A 24,544-nucleotide genomic window follows, 5' to 3' on the forward strand; every position below is an offset into this window, starting at 1 on the left:
TCTTTACAAGTCCAAAATGTCATGCCCGACCCAGACTTAGACACATCGTTTATCTAGGTTGTATATTTATAGAAGCATGTGTTTACCTGCAAGTTGCACGTGAATTTGGTAGCAAAAAACAATTTGTGTCAAACTGATGTAATAAAGTTTTCACTAAAGGCTAAGACTAGCATTTATTAGTGACATGATTATTGTCATGGCATGATAAGAATGTTTACTAATTACCTATACAATTTACCTTATACAATTGCTTTTTGTGGCGGAACGGTGGCTTGGTGGGTAGCACTGTCGCCTCACAGCAAGAAGGTCCTGGTTTTGATCCCCAGGCGGGGAGGTCCGGGTTCTTTCCGTGTGGAGTTTGCATGTTCTCCCTGTGTCTGCGTGAGCTTCCTCCAGGAGCTCCGGTTTCCTTCCACAGTCCAAAAACATGCAGTCAGGTTATGGGTGTGTGTATGTGTGTCTGCCCTGCGATGGACTGGTGCCCCATCCAGGGTGTTACTGTGTGCCTTGCGCCCATTAAAAAGCTGGGAAAGGCTCCAGCATCTGCGACCCTGATTGGATAAGTGCTTAAGAAAGTGAGTGAGTGAGTGATTGCTTTTTGTTCTAGTCCTCCATCAGTGAGATCCAGGTTCTGTTGGCTGACTGGCTATGTCTAAGAGGGATGATGCCTGAAGCCCTACATGGATTGGTGCTGTAAAAAAACAGATCCACCGTGATCGTTTTTTTAAATGTATGATTTGCTTTCGAGAATGTGGATGGAATTATGTTGATTTTATGCACATTTGCACACAGAGGCACTCAACACCTGTGAAAGTGCAACCACAGTATGGTGCTTTGGAGTCTATGATAGGACCTGAGGGACCCAAGATTCAAGGCAAAGTGCTCCTTAACACTAGATTTATATTGGTGGTAAATATAGAGGCTGTAACAGCAAATTCTTGAAGCAACAGTGCCACTCAGTGGACACACAATACTAAATCTAGTATTACTGATCCCACTGGGGGCTGTTACACTGCTGAGACCAGGCGTCAGCACAAACATGATTGTCTGTTATGTCTGAGCTTGGCCTACGTGGTATTAACTTAAGTGGGCAATTAGTACAATAAGGTCAGAAGTATGTTGACACCTCATAATTATACAGTTAATGTGATTCAGCAACACCAATTGATATAGAAAAGGTATATACACTGATCAGCCATAACATTAAAACCACCTCCTTGTTTCTACACTCACTGTCCACTTACCATATAGCAGCAATTTGTAGTTCTACAGTTACTGACTGTAGTCCAGCTATTCTTTAATGGTCAGGACCACCACAGAGCAGGTATTATTTAGGTGGTGGATCATTCTCAGCACTGCAGTGGTGAGAATGACATGGTGGTGGTGTGTTAGTGTGTGTTGTGCTGCTATGAGTGGATCAGACAGAGCAGCGCTGCTGGAGTTTTTAAATACAATGTCCACTTACTGTCCACTCTATTAGACACTCCTACCTAGTTGGTCCACCTTGTAGATGTAAAGTCAGAGACGATCGCTCATCTATTGCTGCTGTTTGAGTTGGTCATCTTCTAGGCTTTACAAACTCATCTTTGCTTGAAAAGAGCAAACGTTTGGTGGATCCCACTTTAATTATACTCTCACTTGTTAACAATTTATCTTCTTATTGTGGAATGTTTAAAAAGAAATTTCTTCTGCATTGAATATTGGAATTTTATAGAATTTAATGTAATAGTTTTAAGTAACTAATCAAAATCTGGAAGGTTTAATAGGTGTTTTGTCTGAATTACTTTCGTCTACACTAGATGGCGACAAAAAAAGTTTCACTCGAACACCAGTTAAAGAAAATTTTAAATAGTAAATAAATGCTAAAAGATAGTCTGTGTATCAACTATTAAATATTCTTTTTCGGTTCAAATATTCCAGAGGTTAGGTTAATTTATTAGCATGGTTAGCATCGTGGCAAAACATGGCTGGCAAAACATTGCTATTTATCATATTTATACCAATAATCCCTTAAAAAAGTGAAAAACAATATGTGCAACAAGTGTTGTACAGTCTCTTGACTGTCTAAAGTTTATAAATTAATATAACAAATTATATACATGTTTATAAAATATACTGCATAAATACCTCTGTATATAGCATATTGACTTATTAGCTACAAATGTATCTTCATGTTATAACGTCATGTTTTACACTTTTGGTTACATTCATGATAGGAGCGGTAGTTACTCATTACACAAGGTTCACAAGGTTATATCGAACACGGTCCTGGACAATTTAGTGTCTCCACTTCACCTCATTTGCATGTCTTTGGACTGTGAGAGGAAACCAGAGCGCCCGGAGGAAACCCACACGGACACGGGGAGAACATGCAAACTCCACACAGTAAGGACCCGGACAGCCCCACCTGGGGATTGAACCCAGGACCTTCTTGCTGTGAGGTGACAGTGCTACCCACCTAGCCACCATGCCGCCCTTATTTTACTATGTAGTGAAACAGAAAAGTAAATTGTAGAAAGTAAATTGACATGTAATATTAAAATATAATACAGTGGTACCTTGTAACTCAACGTCCCCCTAACTCAAAATCTTTGAAACTCAACGCCCTTCGTCGAGAAATTTTTACCCTTAAACTCAACGTGTTCAGTTTTTTTTTAATAATGTATTTATTTTAAAATTAACAATTAACAGTCGCTTTGTTCAGCGCATGGCTTGAGCGGTGCGGTAACACTTTGTCAAAGTGTGCATATAAAACGAATCTGCATTTGTGTGGAATAACCATCAAATCCACTCTGAAAGCTCCACATGTATTTACATGTGTTTAGCTAAATTTTCATCACTGTTTCACTTTTAAACTTGTGTTATAGCTCTGCGTGCTGAGAAATTGTAAGAATCAGCTTTTTCAAGAAAGTCTAAAATGCATAATGTGACTTATTGCTCGTGAGTTCTCTCCACTACCATTGAATGCATCAAAAGGTTTCCCAGGCATCCTTATGGGAAAAAATACCTTGAAACTCAACAACTCTTTTTATGATTGACAGGATGTGTACCACTGGGTTTGTCAAAACAGTGTTTAAAACACTGCCACTTCTAACCAGACATTTTGTGTATATGTTAATATCTCAATAATTTGTTAGCTCACAGCTCGTAGAAACTGGTTATGCTGGGTCAAGCTGGCTATGCCTGTTGACCATGTTAGTCAATTATGTTGGCTATGCTGATCGACCAGCTGGGTCTAGTTGGTTATGTTGGTCACTGGTTGAACACTCTGGATAAGCTAGTTATGCTGGTTTACAGCCTTGATGAATAAATTGGATTAAAAACCAGACAACACCAGACAGGTGGACAGTCATAAACTGGTTGTATAGTATAGTTAACCATCAAAGTAATACTATTTAGTATTTATAGATGCCTTGTCCAAATGGTGATGCATGCCAGCATGTAATCCATGTGTTGTCCTGGGAAATAATGTGTGTTATATGTGCACTAATTGAATTGGTATTCTAATTTAGCTAGTTAAACATAGTCAGATCAAGTCTTATCTTGAATCCTTCCATTAAAGTCAAGAAGTCATCCCAGAATTTTACAGGAACTGTTGTCCAAGACCTGAGGACTTTTTGGAAAAACTGAATGCAACAAGAGATGTTTAAATATATCAGTCTGGAAATGGTTACAAACCTATTGATCTCATTACTATTGCCCATTATTGTACACCTATTTTTGGCAGTTTAGTGCATTTCTACCTTATATATAATAGTAAGAGCACTACAGTTCTGACCAGGGTTTTTGCAAAGACTGTGTGGCAACCCTGGGACTCACAATTTACGATTTGTAGTGCAGAACTACCAGTGCCCATTGTGTTAAAGTCATTGGGTTTTGGGCTGACACAGTGTCTCAGTATGTGCAGCTGAAGTCAAAAGTCTCTATACACTTGGAATTGTAATGATTTCTGCAACTTATTTTTCTTGTTTTGCTGGATCAAACAGCACCTTGGATGACTGATTTGATGGTGTAGAAAAATCTATAATGTAATTTTATTTTTGGCATGGCCTGTTAGTGCTTATTAATGACTACAGCTCTATGCCTGCAGTGGATTCAGAAATGTTCATTCCCTTCTAATTTTGAGCACACTGTGTTGTGGACGTTAAATGAATAAATCTGTCATTTTACATATCTATAATTAAGCACCAATAATGAGAAATTGAAAACATATACACAAACATTTCAATTAAAAACTGTCCTTTGATCTGTTATTCTTAAAATATTACGTTCTTTCTAAAAGCCAAAGCTTTGCATATCTGGATTTGGGCAGTTTATCCCATTCTTCATAGCAGATCCTTTTAGGCTCTGACTGGCCACAGACTGTTGAGGAGGTTTTCTTGAAAGGTATATTTGTATTGTGTTGTATTTGGCTGCATTTAAATGGCCCTCAATTTCTACCAGTCTTCCTGTCCATGCTGCTAAGAAGCACCACCATTGCCTGATGCTGCCACCACCATAGTTCATCATAGAAATGGTATTAGCTATGTGATGTACAGTGCCTGTTTTTGTCAAATTGCTTAGTACGTTTGTCCTTTGCTTGCCATTAAGCGAACTTATAGTGGCCTTCATCTAGCCACTCTACCAAAAAGGCTGATTTATGGAGTGCTGCAAAGATGTCCAACAGGCAACTCTACAATCTCTGCAAAGAACTTTTGAAGCTCTTTTAGTGTGATCGTTGGGTTCTTTGATAGCTCCCTGTGCAAGCTTCTTCTTGTCTGGAAGCCCAGATGGCCAAATTCAGTAAGGATCAGGGCTGTCTTGGGAACAATAGTCTTCAATATTGTTTTGTCCTGGCACTGCAGTGTAACTTGTAGGTTCTTATAGACCGAGGTGTGAGCATTACCAAACTGTTTCTTTGTACAATCAATTCAAATTGCAACAGGTGGACTCCAAATACGCTTAAACAGAATACACTTTACCCCAATTAGGAGGGGGTCTGAATATTTCCTAATTAGATATTAAAAGTTTAATAGATTGTCTTTTTTAAAAATCAGCAGAGTTTCCATTTTATCATGAGTTGTTAAGTGTAGATTTATGGGTAAAATGGCAATAATATCCATTCAAAACAAACACCATAATAAAGTGTGGAAAAATTCAAGTCATAATAATTTCTGAATTCACTGTATAAAAACAGAGATAGTTTAACTGCACCCATTACAGCAAAAACCCTATGTTTTGTATGGTTTGTATTGTCAGATGGAACTTAAAGTGGAAATTAAAATGGAATTAAAGTCTAAGTTGAGTATGTATATTTTAAAAATATTTTCAGAAAGCCCAGAATACAGTGTATACAGTGAATTCAGAAATTATTATGACTTGAATTTTTCCACACTTTATTATGGTGTTTGTTTTGAATGGATAAACTTTAATAAGAACTCAAATTTGTGAGGTTTTTTGATAATGACGTATGTCTTTTAGTTATTTAGTCACAGAAAAAGAACAGTTGCAGAAATCATTTAAATCCAAAGACGGCTATAAGGTACATGTATTTTACATGTATCATAGTGTAAGTAAATTTTCCCTACACATATGGTGAATGTAGTTTAAAAAAACACATAAAATGTGAATCAGTTTTAATGCATTTCATATAGCATATCATGAAACATAGACATCAAAAGGGTGATACAAATATTTACAGTGAATATATCTCTTATTGCCTTTCTAAATTTGTTTAAAGTTATGTTAGTTACCCATATTCATGTAACAAGCAAGTTAATATGATGTATTAATAGTAATAATAATAATATGTACATTACAGTTTGGCTTGCATTTGTTATCTCAAATCCACAGAACAAGACAAATAGTCTAGTATTTATTTAACACATACATGTTTGTGCTTCTTTATTTTTTTTTATTCTGGTCCTTTAGATAATATTATTAGATAAACGCTGTACCTGCTTTAAAACTGTAAACGCAGAGTGTTTGACAAAAAACATTTTCAGTAAAGGTTCATTTTTAATGTTTTGAATGTGCTCAAGATTCTAAAAGTGCTTTAATATAATGTATTGCTAAAGCAATGGCATTAAATAGTCAGGAAATATACACACTGAATAAAGAAAACATTAACTATACAAGGGTGTTCAATACAAATGTATTGAGAGTAATACACGATTTGATTTTACATACAAGGTAAATGTTTTCTGTTAATGATTAATGCATATTTTTAGGTTTTAGAGCAATCAGGAAAATGCGTTCTAGATTTAAAACTGATTTGCTGTGCTTTGTTTAGTTAAAGCCTTGTATTGATGATGACTCAATTATCACAATGATTAGGAAAGTAGTTCTACATGACTATACTGTATATGCATCATTCACTATTCACTTTGTTTCTCAATCCTATTTGAAGTATTAGAAAGCCAACAAAATAAAGTCTGCGATTCCAAATCTTCTCATTTCTAACATGTTATTGTGCTGTTATCATGTCTAATTTTGGAAGAGCTGGATAATGCCGTCACTCTGCACCCGTGGTCTCGTCTGCTTGTTGAGAATATGATAAAGTGCATAACCAGTTCAAGACGTTTTCTATCCAAGTTATGAATGAAATTCTTTACAAGACACAAAGCCCTAAATGTTCGAGACAATGATTGGATTTTGTTCATTGTAGACTGAAAACAAACTTGCTGAGGAAAGCTGTGCAGTTGCAGAGGCAAAAAAAGACTCATTTAATACTTGTAAACTCAATTAGATGGTAGGGGGGGTTGCTGACAGTCACACTTCCAGACATCCCTTAGATTCTGGAGGTCAATTGAGAAGCCAAAACAATCAGAGAAGAAATGGAAAAGTCCGGTTAGTAGAATGTGCACTGAAGGATACCTGATTCAGAATCAAAAGAATTAGAACAAATGAAGTGAATGACTTTTATACATTTTCATCCAGGCATGTCATTGCTGAAATTATTCATATTCTTCATTTGCCACAGCTCGAACCCTCTTTACATAATGCTGCACTTGGCCTTCAGCTTGTCGGCCCTGCGCTGCTTGCTGGAGCGCATGTTGAGGCTCATGTCGCGCTTCTTGTCCAGGTTAAGCAGCTCCTGGAAGAGCTCAGTGACGTTGTGGTTGGTCTTGGCCGATGTCTCCATGAAGGCACACTTCCAGCTGTTGGCCTGAGCCTCGCCCTCTTTGGTCTCTACCTCACGCTGACTCTCATCACTTTTATTGCCCACCAGCATGATAGGGATACCCTCCACATTGCCTTTGATGGCCAGAACCTGCTGGTAAATGGGTTTGAGCTCCTCCAGCGACTGGCGGCTGGTGATGGAGTAGACCAGGATGAATGCATGGCCCTTGGAGATGGACAGCCGCTGCATGGCTGGGAACTGATGGCTGCCCGTTGTGTCTGTGATCTCCAACGTGCAGACGCTCTTGTCGCAGCTGATCACCTGCCGATACGTGTCTTCCACCGTGGGGATGTATGTGTCCCTGAATGTGCCCTTCACAAATCGAAGGACCAGGGAGCTCTTTCCAACACCTCCAGCCCCAAACACCACCACTCGGTAGTCATTGCTCTGCTCCGGCATGCTGATGAGGTCCACTCAGGGTGCAGTCAGTGCTAACCTAATGTATTCCCTGAGATCTAAAAAATAAAAAAGAGAAAAAAGTGTCTGGTTAATATCACACCACCAAGCGTGTTATGAAATAGAATTAGAAAACCCTAAAATGTAAAGCAACACATGTGAAAATATAGTTATTATGAATAATGTTTTATAGATGGTATAGATATAAGTTGGGTTTAAAATTAAATTGCTAAACAGGAATTCATGTCTGAAAAATTTCTCAACACTCATTTTTTATTAATATTATGAGCCCCTTTTTCATAAAAGTTGGGACACTTTGTAAAAATGCAATAAAAACAAATTGACAAACCTAACCATACTTTGTTAGGTTGTTGGATACATTTAAAAACAATAAAATGTGACAACTGCAACACACTCAAAAAAAGTTGTGACAGAGGCAAAATAAGACTAAGTTTATATAAGTAACAACGTTCTGAAAGGCTCCACAACTAGCAGTTTAACTGAGTAGTCAGTCAGCTCAAGATGGCAAAAAAATCACCGCTCAGGTGGCGCAGCGGTAAAGTACGCTAGTGCACCAGAGTTGGGGTTCTGAATGCATCGCATCGAATCTCGACTCGACCTCTCCGACTGGGTTGGGCGGCAGCATGAACAACGATTGCCTGTTGTTCAGGGTTAGAGGGTAGAGAGTCGGATCATAGGTCCTCATAACTGGTACAACTGCGGCCCCTGCTGGCTGACTGATGGCGCCTGCACAGGGCTGAGGAATAATGCTGATGGGGGTGTGACCCTTCGTACACAGCGTCCATTAGTGTATGAACTCGACTCGTGCAGGTGAAAAATGCAGTCTGTACTGATTGCGTACCGGAGGGGGGCGCAAGTCAGTTGAGAGGCGCCCTCAGTCAGCGGTCAAGGGTCGAACCAGTGTAGAGGACGCAATCAGGGTAATTGGACACGACTAGAATAGGGGAGAAAAATTGGGGGGAAAAAAGTCGGGAAAAATACAGTAGATAATAAAAAAATTAAAAGATGGCAAAAAATCTGAGTCTTTCACATCTACAGTTCATAATATTATAAAAAGATTCATGGTATCAGGGGGAAATCTTGGTGTGTGAAGGCCAAGTGTGGAAACTGCTGCTTAATATTCGTGACCATCAAGCCCTCAGGCAGTATTGTTTTTAAAACCAGCATGCTACTGTGATGGACATAGCCACATGGGCTTGGGGGTACTTTGTAAAATAATTGTTACTTAACACAGTCCGCCACTGCATCAAGAAATGCAACTGTATTATGCAAAGAGGAAGCCGTGTATTAATTTTGAGTTCTCTAGACCAGAAGTCAATGTGGAAACGTGTTCTGTGGTCAGTTGAGTCCACGTTAAGCTTGTTTTTGGGAAGAAAATGACCATCCAGCCTGTAACCAATGAAAAGTGCAAAAATGGGGTTGCATCAGTGCCCCTGTTATGGGTGATCTGCATACATGTAAAGGAACCATTGATGCATAGACTTACAATGATCAGCCATAATGTTAAAACCACCTCATTGTTTCTACACACATTGTCCATTTTATCAGCTCCACTTACCATATAGAAGCACTTTGTAGTTCTACAATTACTGACTGTTGTCCATCTGTTTCTCTGCATGCTTTGTTAGCCCCCTTTCATGCTGTTCTTCAATGGACAGAACCATCACAGAGTAGGTATTATTTGGGTGGTGGATCATTCTCAGCACTGCAGTGACACTGACATGGTGGTGGTGTGTTAGTGTGTGTTGTGCTGGTATGAGTGGATAAGACACAGCAATGTTGATGGAGTTTTTAAACACCTCACTGTCACTGCTGGACTGAGAATAGTCCACCAACCAAAAATATCCAGCCAACAGCGCCCTGTGGGCAGCGTCCTGTGACCACTGATGAAGATCTCAAAGATGACCGACTCAAACAGCAGCAATAGATAAGCGATCTTCCACAAGGAGGTGGTTTTAATGTTATGGCTGATCAGTGTATATTGTATATATTTTGGATATGGTCTGTATACCAGGCTTGCCACAGTTTAACATTTTCACTATAATAGAAGAGTATATTTAATAATAATTATAGTGTATGGTTAAGCTAATAAAACAGATGTTTTTCATAGTCCTTGTACCTTTTATCTTTATGAAATCAGCCAGTAATTTTAAAGCTGCCTGTGTGTTGGAGTATTTTCTCAGTGACTGTGAAATCAATGTTTGTGTTCGAATGTCCAAATAGGTGGTGCATTATCTGTTGATATCAGCAACTCTATTATCTATTAATGGCTCATAACTGTAACTTTTGGTGTCCTGTGGCTAGCAAGATTAAACTGGCTATTTCAAGCAATTAGAATTATTTTCTTGATCAAAGCATCTTATCTTATAAATCAACCATATTTCACCTGAGATTTATGTAATCTTCTGATTTGCATCTCTACCTTGCTTATGCATCTGATTATTATAAACAGTGTGATTACCATAACAGTTCTAAGAAGCCACCAGTGCAAAGTAGGTCATTCATTCACTTCATCAAAGGTAAGTGTAGGCTTGTACAAAGGAGAGTAGAATGCAATCAATGATAATGTCAAAAAAATGCTAGTACATTCCCAAGACCACCAGGATAACAAAAGAAAAAGCAGATGCAACACAGTTTGGATTTGGCTTTTTCATCCACACTCTAAACCAAGCTATTAGGTTCTAACAGGTTTTAGTATAAAAATTATGCTTTTTCTATAGCCAGACGGTGACAGGCACTGTTTTTAAACTTAGCACAAGAACATTTAAATGTAATTGCCATTCAGGTGGCACAGCAGTCAAATACGCTAAAACACCAGAGCTGGGGGAAAAGCCGGACCGGGATTCCTCATAACTGGTGCAATTACGACCTCTGCTGGCTGATTGATGGCATCTGCGCAGGGTAGCGGAATAATGCGATCAGGGTGTGGCTCTCCGTGCACAAGGCTGATCCGCTTTTGAACTCGCCTCGAGCAGGTGAAAAGATGCAGTCGGTACTGCACACGTGTCGGAGCTGGCATATGTCAGTTGCGAAGCTCCTTAGTCAGCAGTGGAGGGTTGTATCGGTAGAGGTGAAGCGTAACGCAATCAGGGTAATTGTATACGACTAGATCGGGGAGAAAAATTGGAGGAAAAAATTGAGAAAAAGAGAATTAGGGTCACGGTGGGTGAGGTTGCAACAGCGCACTATTATTGAAATATGACGCAGGTTCTACAATCACAGCACAGTACAATGACATCATAGTGAATTGTGCTTCCAATTTTGTGGCACAATCAAGGTCTTCAAACAAATGGTCTGTCAAGTCTAAACAGAAGGGAGCAATTTAATATTCATACTTTACAGTACAGTTAGGTGTCCACATACTTTTGGCCATATTGTGTAGTTTTTAACTGCAATGATTTAGGCCAGTCCTGATATTTTACTTAAAGAGTAAATGATGTATGTAAGTAGTTACTGTAATACATCTGGCAAAGACACTGTAAGCAACTAAGAGACGATCTTTGGGGATTTACACTTCAATTCCCAGTTACCCCATTTGCTGCCCAAGGATTGAAATTCTAGAAAAACAGGAGAATGATGACATAATCCTGTTCTATCTATCACTAAGCAACATGGCAACATAAAGTGCACAGTGCTTTCCAGGGAAGAAAGTGGTAAGAGTTACATGACCAGCATTTTAAAACTAAACCATTGTTAAACTGTACTAAACATGCAAGCCTGCTGTACTTATATAAGCTTACAAATTAATATACAAGTAAAATATATATATTCTCCAAAATAAAAATGTGATGACATTTTCAATTACCAGAAATAAAAAAGCCTATAATTTTGCATATAAGTAGCCCCTCCTCCCCAGGTATTAAAAAAAGGACCATCCTGACTGATATTAGTGTCAGGTGCAAAAGCCAACATCTGTAATGGCACAGGGGGCAACAGTTCCCACACCATGTGTGACTTGCAAATGCGTAAAAGTACCATTGACATGGATCCATATACCTTGTCTTATTATGCATGCATTACAGCACTGTGACTTTGTAGACACAGAGCGTGTGTGCTTGACTGGCCTGCCTGCAGTCTATATCTGTCTCCTTTTCAAAATAAGACATTTCCTGTTCCAGTATTACTGTGGGGCGGCACGGTGGCTTGGTGGGTAGCACTGTCGCCTCACAGCAAGAAGGTCCTGGGTTCGATCACCAGGCGGGGCGGTCCGGGTCCTTTCTGTGCGGAGTTTGCATGTTCTCCCTGTGTCTGTGTGGGTTTCCTCCGGGAGCTCCGGTTTCCTCCCACAGTCCAAAAACATGCAGTCATGAATTGAATTGCCCTATAGGTGAATGGGTGTGTATGTGTGTGTGTGTGTGTGTATGTGTGTGTCTGCCCTGCGATAGACTGGCCAGTCCCGTCCAGGGTGTTACTGTGTGTACCTTGCGGCCATTGAAAAGCTGGGATAGGCTCCAGCCATTTGGTTTTTAAATAGAATGAAAACAAGCTTATGGTCACACACATAGATATAGTGAATTAAAAATTTATTTAGACCTTATTCTATTGTAGATTTAAATTTAATTGGATATAAGACTCGTCTTGTTACTGATGCCCAGCCCTGATGGTACAAATACAGTATATGCCATTTATTAACTGCTGTGAAAGATTGTGAATACATCTGATATGTGAGAGAGAAAAGAAAAACACTGCACTGCAGATTCACCAGAGGAGAATGAAAAAGGGATGGGCCTGTGGGTGTCCTATAGATGCCCGTAGCATAACCACTGCAGTGCATGACCAAAAAAAATTTAAATCATAACCCCCACTGATAGGAGTGATCTGTTGTTCCGTCTTATATCCTTGATTAAATAATCCATCCTAGGCAGTGAATAACCCCATGCAGAATGGGTGCGTTTTAAAATCAGATATCCCTCTTCTCATCCACATGCCTGTGACGTCTTTGTTGTGTTTCATTTTTAGAACTCAGGGAATTCTCCAGTTACTGTGGAAACAAACCTCAAGGGCAGCGTGATATAGGAGAGAGACAGTGTGTAAAAGAGGTTGTGAGTAAGGAAACAAAAAGCATAGAAGAAAACTAGCCAAAAATCACACTAAATTATTCTGAGCTGCATGACGCACGCATGCTTTTATGTCACTGGTTTTAGGTAGCCAAGAAACGATAGTTTTCATCAGTGTTACATAGCCATTTCACACTGTGCAAATAAATAAAGTACATAATTATATAAGATACTGCATCATCCTGTTCATGACTCACTCAAAATCGGTGCAGACTTTTCACAATTCCATATACACCGTATTCATGTGCGAATGTACTGACGCATGGTATTATTAATATTAATAAATTATATATATATTACATGCTTTTATTACATATGACAGCAGTATCACTGTCCGATAAATTTTTTTTCTTTCTGTACCTGTAAATAAAGGCCAGTGCTTCTCACAGCAGTCTTCATTTGGTCAGCATGGGGCCGGCCCTTCAGCGTTCATCTAACAAAGTGAGGACTTTATAACTTTTGTGCGCATGTTCACTGCGCTTTCAATGATTAGCGGTGGGGCACAATAATGTTGGCCCCTGACTGACAGCAGCCAATAAAAAATAGATTTGCATAGCCCTACATCAAGGTATCTGTGCTGCTACATAGTTAGCCATAGTCATCACAGTTCTGTTAGATTTATATGGACATTTTCAGCATTTAGCAGATGCTTTTATCCAAAGGGACTTACATTATACAGTCTAAGCAATTGAGGGTTAAGGGCCTTGCTCAAGAGCCCAACAGTGGCAACCTGGCAGTGGTGGGGTTTGAACCAGAGACCTTCTACTTACTAGTCCAGTACCCTAACCACTAGGGTACAGCATCCAATTGCCCGATTGTGTCATGCTTCCTCTCCACCAATGTGGATCCCCGCTCTGATTGATGATAACGAAGCTAAACCATGCCCCCTCCGACACGTGGGCATCAGCCTTATGCATTTTGTCACCTACACTTTGACGAGTGCAATGCGGATCAGCACTGTGTACGGAGAGACAAACCCTGATCAGCACTCTTTTCCTGTCTCTGTGCAGGTGCCATCAATCAGCAAGCAGAGTTCGTAATTGCATTAGTTATGAGTTATGAGTCCCTATTTGGCTTTTTAATATCCCACCTCTATCTGAACAACAGGCCAATCGTTGTTTATGTGGCCGAATACGATGTAGCCGAGATCCCAGCTCTGGTGTTCAGCGTGTGTTTTACCGCTGCGCCACCTGAGCGGCCAGAAGGACACTCTTAATGTGGGTCAGTTGTAGCCTAGCGGTAAAGGTACTGAACTAGTGATCAGAAGGTCGCTGGTTAAAGCCCCACCGCTGCCAGGTTGCTGCTGTTGGGCCCTTGAGCAAGGCTCTTATCCCTCAATTGCTCAGACTGTATAAAGGTGGCTGCTAAATGCCGAAAAATGTAAATGAATATAATATAAACATGGTTTGTGTATTGTGAATATGTATTCTGTATTTTTTACACACTGAATACCGTATCAATTTGTGGTGTTAGTTTTATGGGGTGGCAAGCCTTTTAATTCAATTTATTAAAAATAGCCACTAGTAATATTTTGAAAACTTAGAAAAGATTCAGCAAAGGCAGATGAATCCTTGTAACCATTCACTATACTGTATAATTATGTGTGACAGTGATTTTTCAAATTAATAATAATAATTGATAATACAATACAACTTGTTAAAACAATTAGCTCAGGTGTCACTTTTAAAATATGCACAGCAAAAGCATTAAAAATGGCAGTGTCTAATTCTATTTGTTCATTTGCACCTAAGAGCAACTAGATAGAAACACACACACACACACACACACACACACACACACAGACCAAAATGACCAAATTTAGATCCTAGGTAATATTTAGCTGAGCTATAGCAGTGTGCACAAGGCATACCACCAGACTTACAAAATGGTCCTGCCATGACTCACACGTTATAATCCTCATAACGAGCAGCCCCACGATCATTCCTCTAATCTGCGTTTAATAATTAATGTTGGACAGTTTTAATGCCAGTCAGCACATGTCATTTCCAGAATATTAGAAGTCATTTTGCATGTCTTTTATCAGGACCAGACTGTTATTTCTGGCAACACAGGCCTAACTAATGAGGCATGTAAATAGCAGAACTGTCCAGATGCAGCTCATTTGAATATATTTAAACCAAAAATGTACTTTGAATATTTAAATTTGATATTATTTAATTATGCACCAGGTTCCTGGGCACCTGGGTTTAAACCTTGCCCTTAGTCACTGTCTGTGTGGAGCTTGGCATGTTTTCTTCAGGTACAGTATTCTGTCATCTCTAAAAAAGCATCCAGATCAGCCTCAGGTGTGATTTTTACTGGCTTAGGTAAACAACCCTTAGATGTGACTGAGTCATTGAGTAAGTGAGTGTTTGGAGTCTTATGATGTACTGGATTTTACGTCTTGCATCTAGAACTGGAAGACGAATGGTCTTCAAACCTTCTTTACTACTCCTTTAATGCTTGTTGTTCTGAAAATGGATTACTGTAGTCTAATGTATAAGGATATCCTTCAGTCATCATCATCACAATATTGGTCTTCACAATATTGATGTCATAGTGTCTGCAAAATATTTTTGTGTGCTGTATACATAATATTCCTTATTATCTTGTTCTGATGGTTCCGATTAAGGTGTTTCTGTTATCTCTTTTCCACCAACAAGATGGTAGTGCAGGTGTCGGAGCTGGTTCCAGTTTTTTGAAGTTTGGAGTTTAAGCATTGAGCTCTTGCCTTCTTGGGAATGTGGTTATGGGTTGGAGATGCTCAATCAGGGCTGAAGATGGCATTGGAAGACGTTGTGGTTGAAGTGTCATAGCCTTGTAAGGCGGTTGCAGGTGGTTGTAAGTAAGACTGATGATTAATGGGCTTATATATTTGTCTGTAATTGATCAGCCTGAAGAAAGGAGGTGTTATTGGATTGGTGGTTGGGTGTGGATAGAAGGGGGGATAAATGGGAGTTTGTTTTGTATGATTTACTGTCTTTTTCATGTTTATGGCTGTTTACAGGTGCTCTCCCACCCATGGTTCTGGGTATATGCATCTCAAATCGTAGTGCATATACCATTATGTGATCCCTAATTTAAATATGCTAAATTTAATATGATCATTAAGAAAAGGATTTTTCAATTTTGTTTGTTTGTTTTGTTTATACACTGAAACAGGCGTATTTAGATCCAATTTATATATAAATGTTAATGTGACCAAGAAAATAAAAAAGTCAATAGAAAAGCCATAGGGCTTCATGTTTCGTCCTCAATTGCTGAACAGAACTACAGGACACGCCACACAAATGTAGTACGGGCACTACGTTTCCCATAAGGACCCAAGATCTTTCCAGAAACTTGAGCTGCTTGAGCTTTTTTATATAAAGATTCAAAATAAAGTCAGCAATGCAGCAGACAAGGCAACAATAGCTGATGGCTATATGTTTTAGCTAGCGACTTACTGTATAACCATATAACCCTTTATTCATTCAGGAAAGGGCACATAACCAGAATCAATGTAATTAATAAACATTCATTCACTTTTCATCCATCACGAAGTATTGGCAACATTTCTGTTAAAACACTTCATCTATTTAGAGTTCTTCAGGCTTTTTATCAGATGCACAGTAGTACCCCTACAAGTGATTGGCTAGCTGAAAGGTACAGCTGTGCCCCTCTTAATTCTGTGTGTGCCCCATTAAAGCAAGTATTATGAAATTACCCCTGCACAAAAAACTACTTGTTCCTATACAAAAGGAAATAAATGCAAATACATTTTCACTGTTCCGCATATTTGAAGTAGATGCATATGATAAAATGACAATGCTGTTATAGGCATATAGTGTGATATCAGTGACTGTGACACCAATGATGTTTTATTAAAAGGCAGGATTTCTCAAAATGGCTGGCACATAAAAATAAATAATGTGATTTTGTTAAATAAATATAATACTTGCTATTGAAAAGTGTCAATGGTTACTACTGTCTCAAAGCATAGCAAATGATATAGGAGGATGTTAGTGCTTTTGGCTGACTGGGTGTCTACGCAGACGTGTTTGGATATGTCTTGGGGGGAGATGGCTGAAGCCAAGCGATGTCAATGAAAACGAGATGGAAAAAAAATGTTTGACCCAGAAAGCCCCTATATGTATATTCATATGCCTGGTCCATTTTATGATAGCAATGTTATTTAAACTGTTCTGCATAAAAATGCTAATGCATGTCCTCCTTGTATTTGTGTGGCTTTTAAATTGGCTACTTTAACTTGCCCATAGATGTAAATGTGTAAGTAATATGTGTTAATGAGTTAGTGTGTAACTGTGTGTGTATAACTGCATTGCATAGGCACCCTATCCTGGGTGTATTCCTGGCTTGCACCTATGTTTCTGGGTGGCATCAAGTCCACCAGGATTAGGACCAGGACAAAGCAGTTGGTAGGAGTGAATGAATGAATTAAAATTACTGATAACATGACAAGTAAAAAGTGCTCAAGTGGCAGACGGGTGGTCTATTACAGCTGTCTGATCGTCTACACAGACATACTGTAATTGCCAATATACTGTATGTACTCACCAAAGGTAAATTAATGAATTAATTAATGTTACCTTGGCATTATAAATAATTGCATCACAATGGTCTAACTTTGGTCATGTATAGCTGATGTTACAACCTGTGGAAGGCATTGTGGAGCAGTAGGTGGTCCTAGGGTCCAATGGACTTAAATTTGACCTCAACTTTTTTAAGTGGACACTGGATTTTTACAGGTTTTTAACATTTCAGCATGCCAGTAGTAGACTGGCTACTTTAAATTACCCTTAGTTGTAAGTGAGGGAACGTGTATATGTGAAAGACTTTTGTTTAGATAGATTACATGCTGCAAAGCATGCTACAAAGTGCACTTGGAGGAGGAAGCCATTTGGTGTTTTATCTTATTTGTAAAGCAATTGGTTGTATCTTATTCGTTAGCAATATAATACTTAGTACTTATTAATTAGTGATATAATGTATTACATTTCCACAGGAATGAGAAGTGGTTATTTTAAATACACATTATTTGATTCATTTAGAATTCAGTTATTCCTAGATACTAAAGGCGCAGAGCAAAAATACCCCCTGAAGAGGATGCCAGAGTATCACTGGGCCTTGCACATGGTGTTCTTAATTATCTTTTAGATTCTTTATACCTAGGGACAGTTTAGAGTAGCCATTTCACCTACCAGCATTTTATCTCAATTCCCATAAACATGTCAGTAATTAGACTGGCTGGGTAGTGAGTAGGTGAGTGAATAAGTGATTTAGTGACAGCATTCTATTTGCACTGACGCTCTACCAATGGTGACATTGTTCAGTATAAAGCAGTTACTAAAGACGGCTGATGAATGAATGTATGTTAGGACTGGTAAAATTGCATTAAAAATGCATGCAATTACAATTACTCATACAAATAAATAAATAAAGCAAAACTGCCGATATCTTTAACTGAACACTGTACCAGCCAAACCTGAGTAGGGCTTTAACCCAGGGCTACTGCTGAGGATGCTCCCACCCTTATGCAATAGTAATCCATGTACATATAAAATTTTCATGTATAAAACATACGCCCATATTTGTGCAAACTATATATGAAACTTAGAAATTGGAACAATTTCATATATTGCCATATATGTGTGGCCCATAGAAATATGTATGCTCATGTATGTCTAATACATTTTTTGACATATATGTAACATATGTAACAATGCTTATTTCTATACAACATAAAACCAAGATTCAAACCTGGGAACTCAGACTCTCAACCATGATGTGCTAGCGGATTATCCTGCTGCACCACCTGAATACCTACAGACAAGCTTTCAGTACTACAAAGTCAACTACTTTTCTACTCAAAACAAGGTTTTGGTGCTTGTGTTGCAGCCTGTTTGCCCAAATTTGAACTGAACAAATATAAGTCCTGCCAAATCAATCAACATAACATTGCTCTGAAGTCTAGAGCTTGTTGAGTTTAGTTTACAAGATAAATGATTTGTTCAATTAAATATATATATATTATATATTACAACTCAATATATGTGGATATTACACAACATTTACATATAAAACAAACATGAATGCCTGAAAATAAGTAAAATCATATGTTGGCATACAGCCTTTTTATATGTTATGTTAATAAAATTGCATTATGTACATTAAATTTATATGCTAACATATATGAATACAACATATAATACTGTATAAAAATTAATCCTATAGATATGTTTAATATATGTACATACACACATTTGCATGCATGTTATAATAATACAGGTAACATATGTGGAACAACCATTATTGATATAGAGGCATATATGTCATATATTACATTTCAGTGTTGGGTTGCTTCCATTTAAGCCCAAAACGACATGCTATAGCCTAACCCAGGGCTACTGCTGAGGATGCTCCCACTGAGAGAGCATTAACAGTGAGTAAATCTGAGTAAATTCTGCCACATCTATAGCTATAGAGGATTCGAAACGCAGCAGATATGGCAGGTCGCATAGATTACAGATCAAGAAGAACAACGCAGACGCTCTGAATGAACTCAGACTGCAGATTCATTTACATTCACAAGCGTGTTAAAGCAGGGCTTAATTATTGCAGTGCCATCACTGATCATGGCCTGTTGTGAATGGCGCGGCTGTGTGATGCGGCTCAATGACGGGGGTTTGGTGGGAGAGAAACCGAACAAAAGCGGTCTAGGGAAAATAAATAAATAAATAACAGCACTCTCTCTTGGTTGTCCTTGCAGGGTTTGCATGCCTGCACCGTGCTGTCCTTTTGTTAGCTTACGTGACTGTCGCGCTCCATCACAGCAAATAATGCTCAAGGAGACGCACTGAAGAGACGCACTGAAGACGGACAACGAATGTATACAGATAACCTCATAAAAGATGGAGCTTATATATATATATATACCTATATATATATATATATATATATATATATATATATTCTCATCTAATAAAATAAATTCTTACCTCGAGGCTGTTCTGTAATGTCCCAAACACGTCAGTAATGGATCAGAGGAAGCAGCAGAAACGCAAACACAGAATGGATGTCTTATATTTCACTCCATGCCAGTCACGTAGCATTTTGGCTTTTTCTTTTGCATGCGGTGAAATCGAGCGATGCTGATGCTGATGCTGCTGAACCGAACTGAACTGAGCAGAGCTGAGCTGGGCTGGAAGGTTACGTACGTACCGTTATTATTGCTGTTGGAAGGCGCGCGCGCGGCTCCGCTCCAGCCTCGTGTGACGCACGCGGACACGCACGCGGACACCCCCGCTTCCTCACACCCGCGCGCAATGTGGCGGTGCGGCTCGAGCTCTCAGTCCCCATTGCACAGTGAGCCAAAACAGAGCAAAAACACGTCCTGAGGAAAACACACCACACAATCCGGTTACAGGGGCTTCATGATTAAAATAGGAATTATAGGAATCGAAATGGGGGTGGCAAACATAGAAACACTAAACATTTCGTCTTAGAAGATAATGATAATTAGGGCCACACTTTCCTTTTAATAAAAAGCCTCAATCCTAAATTGTTGTGCAGGGCACAGAACAGGGTTAAGGACATGGAAGATAAAAAAAAATGATGAACCTGAGATATTCCATGTTTTGTCTAGTGAACTTCATTTCACGTCCATTCCTGCATTTCAGGCCTGCAGCACATTCCAAAAAAAGTTGGGACAGTAAAGCATTTACCACTTTATAATGTTGCCATTCCTTTTCACCACACTTAAAAGACGTTTTGGCACCGAGGATACCAAGTGATTTAGTGTTTCAGGTTTTATTGTGTCCCATTCTTCCTGCAAACACGTCTTAAGATGTGCAACAGTGCGGGGTCGTCGTCGCATTTTTCGTTTCAAAATTCTCCACATATTCTCTATTGGGGACAGGTCAGCACTCCAGGCAGGCAGGCCAGTACCCGTAGCCTCTTCTTCTGCAGCCATGCCTTTGTAATGTGTGCAGCATGAGATTTTGCATTGTCTTGACGTCTTGAAGGCAGCATATGTTGTTCTAAGATCTCAATGTGCTTTTCTGCATTAATGCTGCCATCACAGAAGTGTAAATGACATTTGCCAAGGGCACTGATGACAGACCCTGGCTTTTGGACTTGTTGCTGATAACAGTCTGGATGGTTCTTTTTGTCTTTGTTCCGGAGCACACAGCATAAATGTGCTAAATGTGCATAAAAAAGACCTGAAATGCTGATTCATGTGACCACAATACACGTTTCCACTGTGTGATGGTCCATCCTAGATGCCTCAGAGCCCAGAGAACGCTGCTTCTGGACATGGTTAACATAAGGCTTCTTTTTTGCACAGTAGTTTTAAGTGGTATTTGTGAATGTACCTCTGTATTGTAGTGCTTGACAAAGGTTTGACAAAAGTATCCCTTGCCCATGATGTGGTTATATCAGCTATTGTTGAGTGGTGGTTCTAAATGCAGTGCCCTCATGGATCGAAGATCACGGGCGTTCAGCTTAAGCTTGCACCCTTGGCCTTTACGCACTGAATTTCTCCCAATTCCTTGAATCATTTAATGATATTATGCACTGTAGAGGGAGAAATATGCAAATCCCTTCCCACCTTTCTTTGAGGTACATTGTTTTTTAAACATTTAAATACATTTCTCACTCATTTGTTGACAAACTGGAGATCATCTTTGCTCATCAAAGACTCAGCCTTTCCTGGATGCTGCTTCTGTACCGAAGCATGAATACAATCACCTGTTCATCACCAGCCCTAAATTGCCCCCGTCCCAACTTTTTTTGAAATGTGTTGCAGGCCTGAAATTACACATTAGTAAAAAGAAGCACAGAATGACCTCCGTCAACCATTTTTAGCAGAGCAGTGTGAAAGTGACATGCTTATAGCACTGGTGTAAGTGGTGGTATGTATGACGTTTATATGTACAAGTGTTAAGTGTAGAGATTATAGCTTCCATAGTCGTTATTGATTGCATTTTATGACACAGGACCTCCGTACCACCCTGAAACACTGGACACAAGCAGGGCTACACAAAATATACTAGGCAATCTTAGACATTACATGGTAATGTATATCTACCGTTTAGTCCTAATCCCCATACCACAGCACTGAAATGTAGCAGGCCTAAACAGGACGTGTGCTGTCTTTTTAGACTGCAGTGACATATTCTAGTAGAGGTTTTTTTATTTTTCATAAAATGTATCTTTGTCTCCCTCCAGCGGTTTAATACTTACAACAAAGATTCACCATTTATTTAATGGAAAATAATTATAGACCATCATCATGATTCTCTATTAAAGCTGTTTACTTTCCAGTACTATAGAGTTACTAGTTACTAAAACTAGTAATGTTTGCTTATAGCATAATTTACTAATTTATTTACCAAATAGCTTATAAGAAGCGAAGAAAAACCAGGCTGAGGTTTGCAAAAGACTACAAGGATTGGACAGTAGAGGACTGGAGAAAGGTTATCTTCTCTAATTTAAACTGAGTCCAATTTTTAGCTTGGCCCATCACCTGGTAATCTAATGGTTAAATCCAGACCTGCAGAGGTCTATAAATCACACTGTCTTGCACCCTTTGTTTGAGAAGTTTGGTGGAGAATCGGTGATAATCTGGGGTTGCTTCAGTAAAACTGAAATCTGGCAGAGTTCAGTCATGTATGAATGTAGTACCTCTTGTTTTCTGGTCCTTTTGTCATTCTTTATTAATTGCTATTGTGTGATTCCTTGCTCCTCGCTTCCAGCTCTGCTGTTTAAGTGACTTTCCTTTGTCTTGTGTTTTGATGTATTTGAGAATATGTTTCTGTCTATCTCTGCTCTTAACACATGGCTTAGCTTTTCATGTTTCTTCTAGATTAGCTTAACTTAGTTTAGGGATCTTTTACTTTTCTCTGTGTTTAGCTTTAGTGATAAATGTTAGCGATTAGCCTTAGTAATACCATAGTTTTAGTTTTCTTGTTTTCTTACTAGTTTAGTGATTGTATTGAGTAGGGATTAGTTTTCTTGTTCTCCTAGTTTAGTGTTTAGCATCCAGTTAGTTAGTTAATTTAGTGAGGTGGTCTATGTACATAGTGTATTCCTGTGGTGTTCTTAGTGTTCCTTATTTTTACCTAGTTTTCCTGTTTGTAGAAAAAGAAGAATGTATTTATTTGTCATATATACATATACACATGTGCAGTACAAATAAATCCTTGTTTCTGCATGTCCCAGCTTGTTTGGAAGCTGGGGTTAGAGCACAGGGTCGGTTATTGTATGGCACCCCTGGAGCAGGCAGGATTAAGGGCCTAACAGTGGCTGCATAGCAGAGCCAGGATTTGAACCAACAATCTTCAGACTGATAGCCCAAAGCTCTACCCACTGTCCCAAATTGTCCTTCCATGATTTGTCCTTTGTCCCAGTCTTACCACTGTTTGTTTTTACATTGTGTTCTAAGTATTTATTATTACTGCCTTGTCTCTGTAATTGTATTTATTTGTTTGTTCTCTTGTTAATTATTTCCAGTTTTTCCATGTTTTTCTCTTGTCTGTCATTTCCAAAAAATGTTTTACAATTTAGCACAGCTTCTAGTTTTGTGTTTAGTCTTTTTGGTCTGTTTATATTTTGCTAGTTTTGCATAAATAATTAATTTATTATTTCAATGTTTATAACATCTGTGCACTTGTCTTCTGCACCTTCCCAAGTCTATTGTTACGCAGCTCTATTTTTATTTAGCTTCATAGAGATTAGAGATTTCACCAGATCTCCAAATCTTTTAATGTTTTTTTATTTTATTTTTTTATTTATTTTCAATGTGTATGTAGAGACACATTGTTTCTTAACTCTTGTACTATTCACTGTAAAGTTTTGACCCATCCTTTTTGTAAACAACTGGGCCTTTTGTTAAAGCTCATTTAATAACCAGGACTATTAGGACAGACTCATGAGGCATGATCTGTCACTCTGTTTATGTCATTGCACATCTCTAGGCATTTAATGCCATTTTAGTCACTTTTGTAATTTTTCTATTATATTACATATTGCATATATATTTATTTCTACCAACATTGTACTGCAATACTTACTTAATATTTCGTATGCACCTTTAGCCTATTTAATTAATAATTTTTAACTGAGTCTTTTATTGACTTAATACTTTTTCTATTGTACCTTGAGCCGTTGTAATACTTGACTTTCCCTCTGGGATTAATAAAGTGATCTATCTATCTATCTATCTATCTATCTATCTATCTATCTATCTATCTATCTATCTATCTATCTATCTATCTATAACCAATGACATCACCTGTTTCAGATTTTTTTTCTCACTCTGCTCCTGGTTTACCCCTTTATTAACTTTTTTTGGAATTTGGTGCTGGCATCAAATTAGTATATTCACAAAGCAATGTGTTTAATAAAGTATATGTCATGTACTGCCCTTTATGAGTTTTTGCGTGTACTCAGTGAAAATCTGTCTTAGTTTTAAACACTAGATGGCGCCAAACACCACTTCACCAACATTTTGACGTCATGAAATGTAAAGTATTGTCAATAATCGATTCTAAGTTCATTTTCATACCATTTTTTTGCAGGACATTAAATAATTACTTATTCCCACTCTGTAGACCTACTGCATGTTTTTGGGATGTAAGATTAAAATGGAATACCTGCAGAAATCCTATGCAGACAAAGGAAAACATGCCAAACTCCACACGGCCTGTACCAGTGTATCGCTTACGTATTTTGTATCATCCCTCCAAAACAGTTCCAGAGGCTTGTGTTATCTATACCAAAACATAGAGGCTCTACACTACATGATCATTTAATTTTGTATTATTATTTTGTGAATATAGGAGAGGGTGGTGACATCAAAGCTAGTGAGTGGTATTCCGGCTCTTTTCATTGAGTCATACAGTAT

General features: G+C 38.5%; 1 protein-coding gene across 1 annotated transcript; it reads right to left on the reverse strand.

The window, feature by feature from the left end:
• Positions 1 to 6,973: 6,973 nt before the first annotated feature.
• diras1a (DIRAS family, GTP-binding RAS-like 1a) lies at positions 6,974 to 19,828 on the reverse strand. The gene is made up of 2 exons (XM_063012667.1): positions 19,635 to 19,828; positions 6,974 to 7,617 (listed from the first exon to the last, which is right to left on the reverse strand). Exon 2 carries the CDS (start codon positions 7,559 to 7,561, stop codon positions 6,974 to 6,976), a length of 588 nt encoding a protein of 195 aa, XP_062868737.1. The 5' UTR covers positions 7,562 to 7,617; positions 19,635 to 19,828.
• Between the last annotated feature and the right edge of the window lie 4,716 nt (positions 19,829 to 24,544).

Source organism: Trichomycterus rosablanca, chromosome 17 (assembly GCF_030014385.1).
Source record: "Trichomycterus rosablanca isolate fTriRos1 chromosome 17, fTriRos1.hap1, whole genome shotgun sequence".
NCBI classification, from domain to species: domain Eukaryota; kingdom Metazoa; phylum Chordata; class Actinopteri; order Siluriformes; family Trichomycteridae; genus Trichomycterus; species Trichomycterus rosablanca.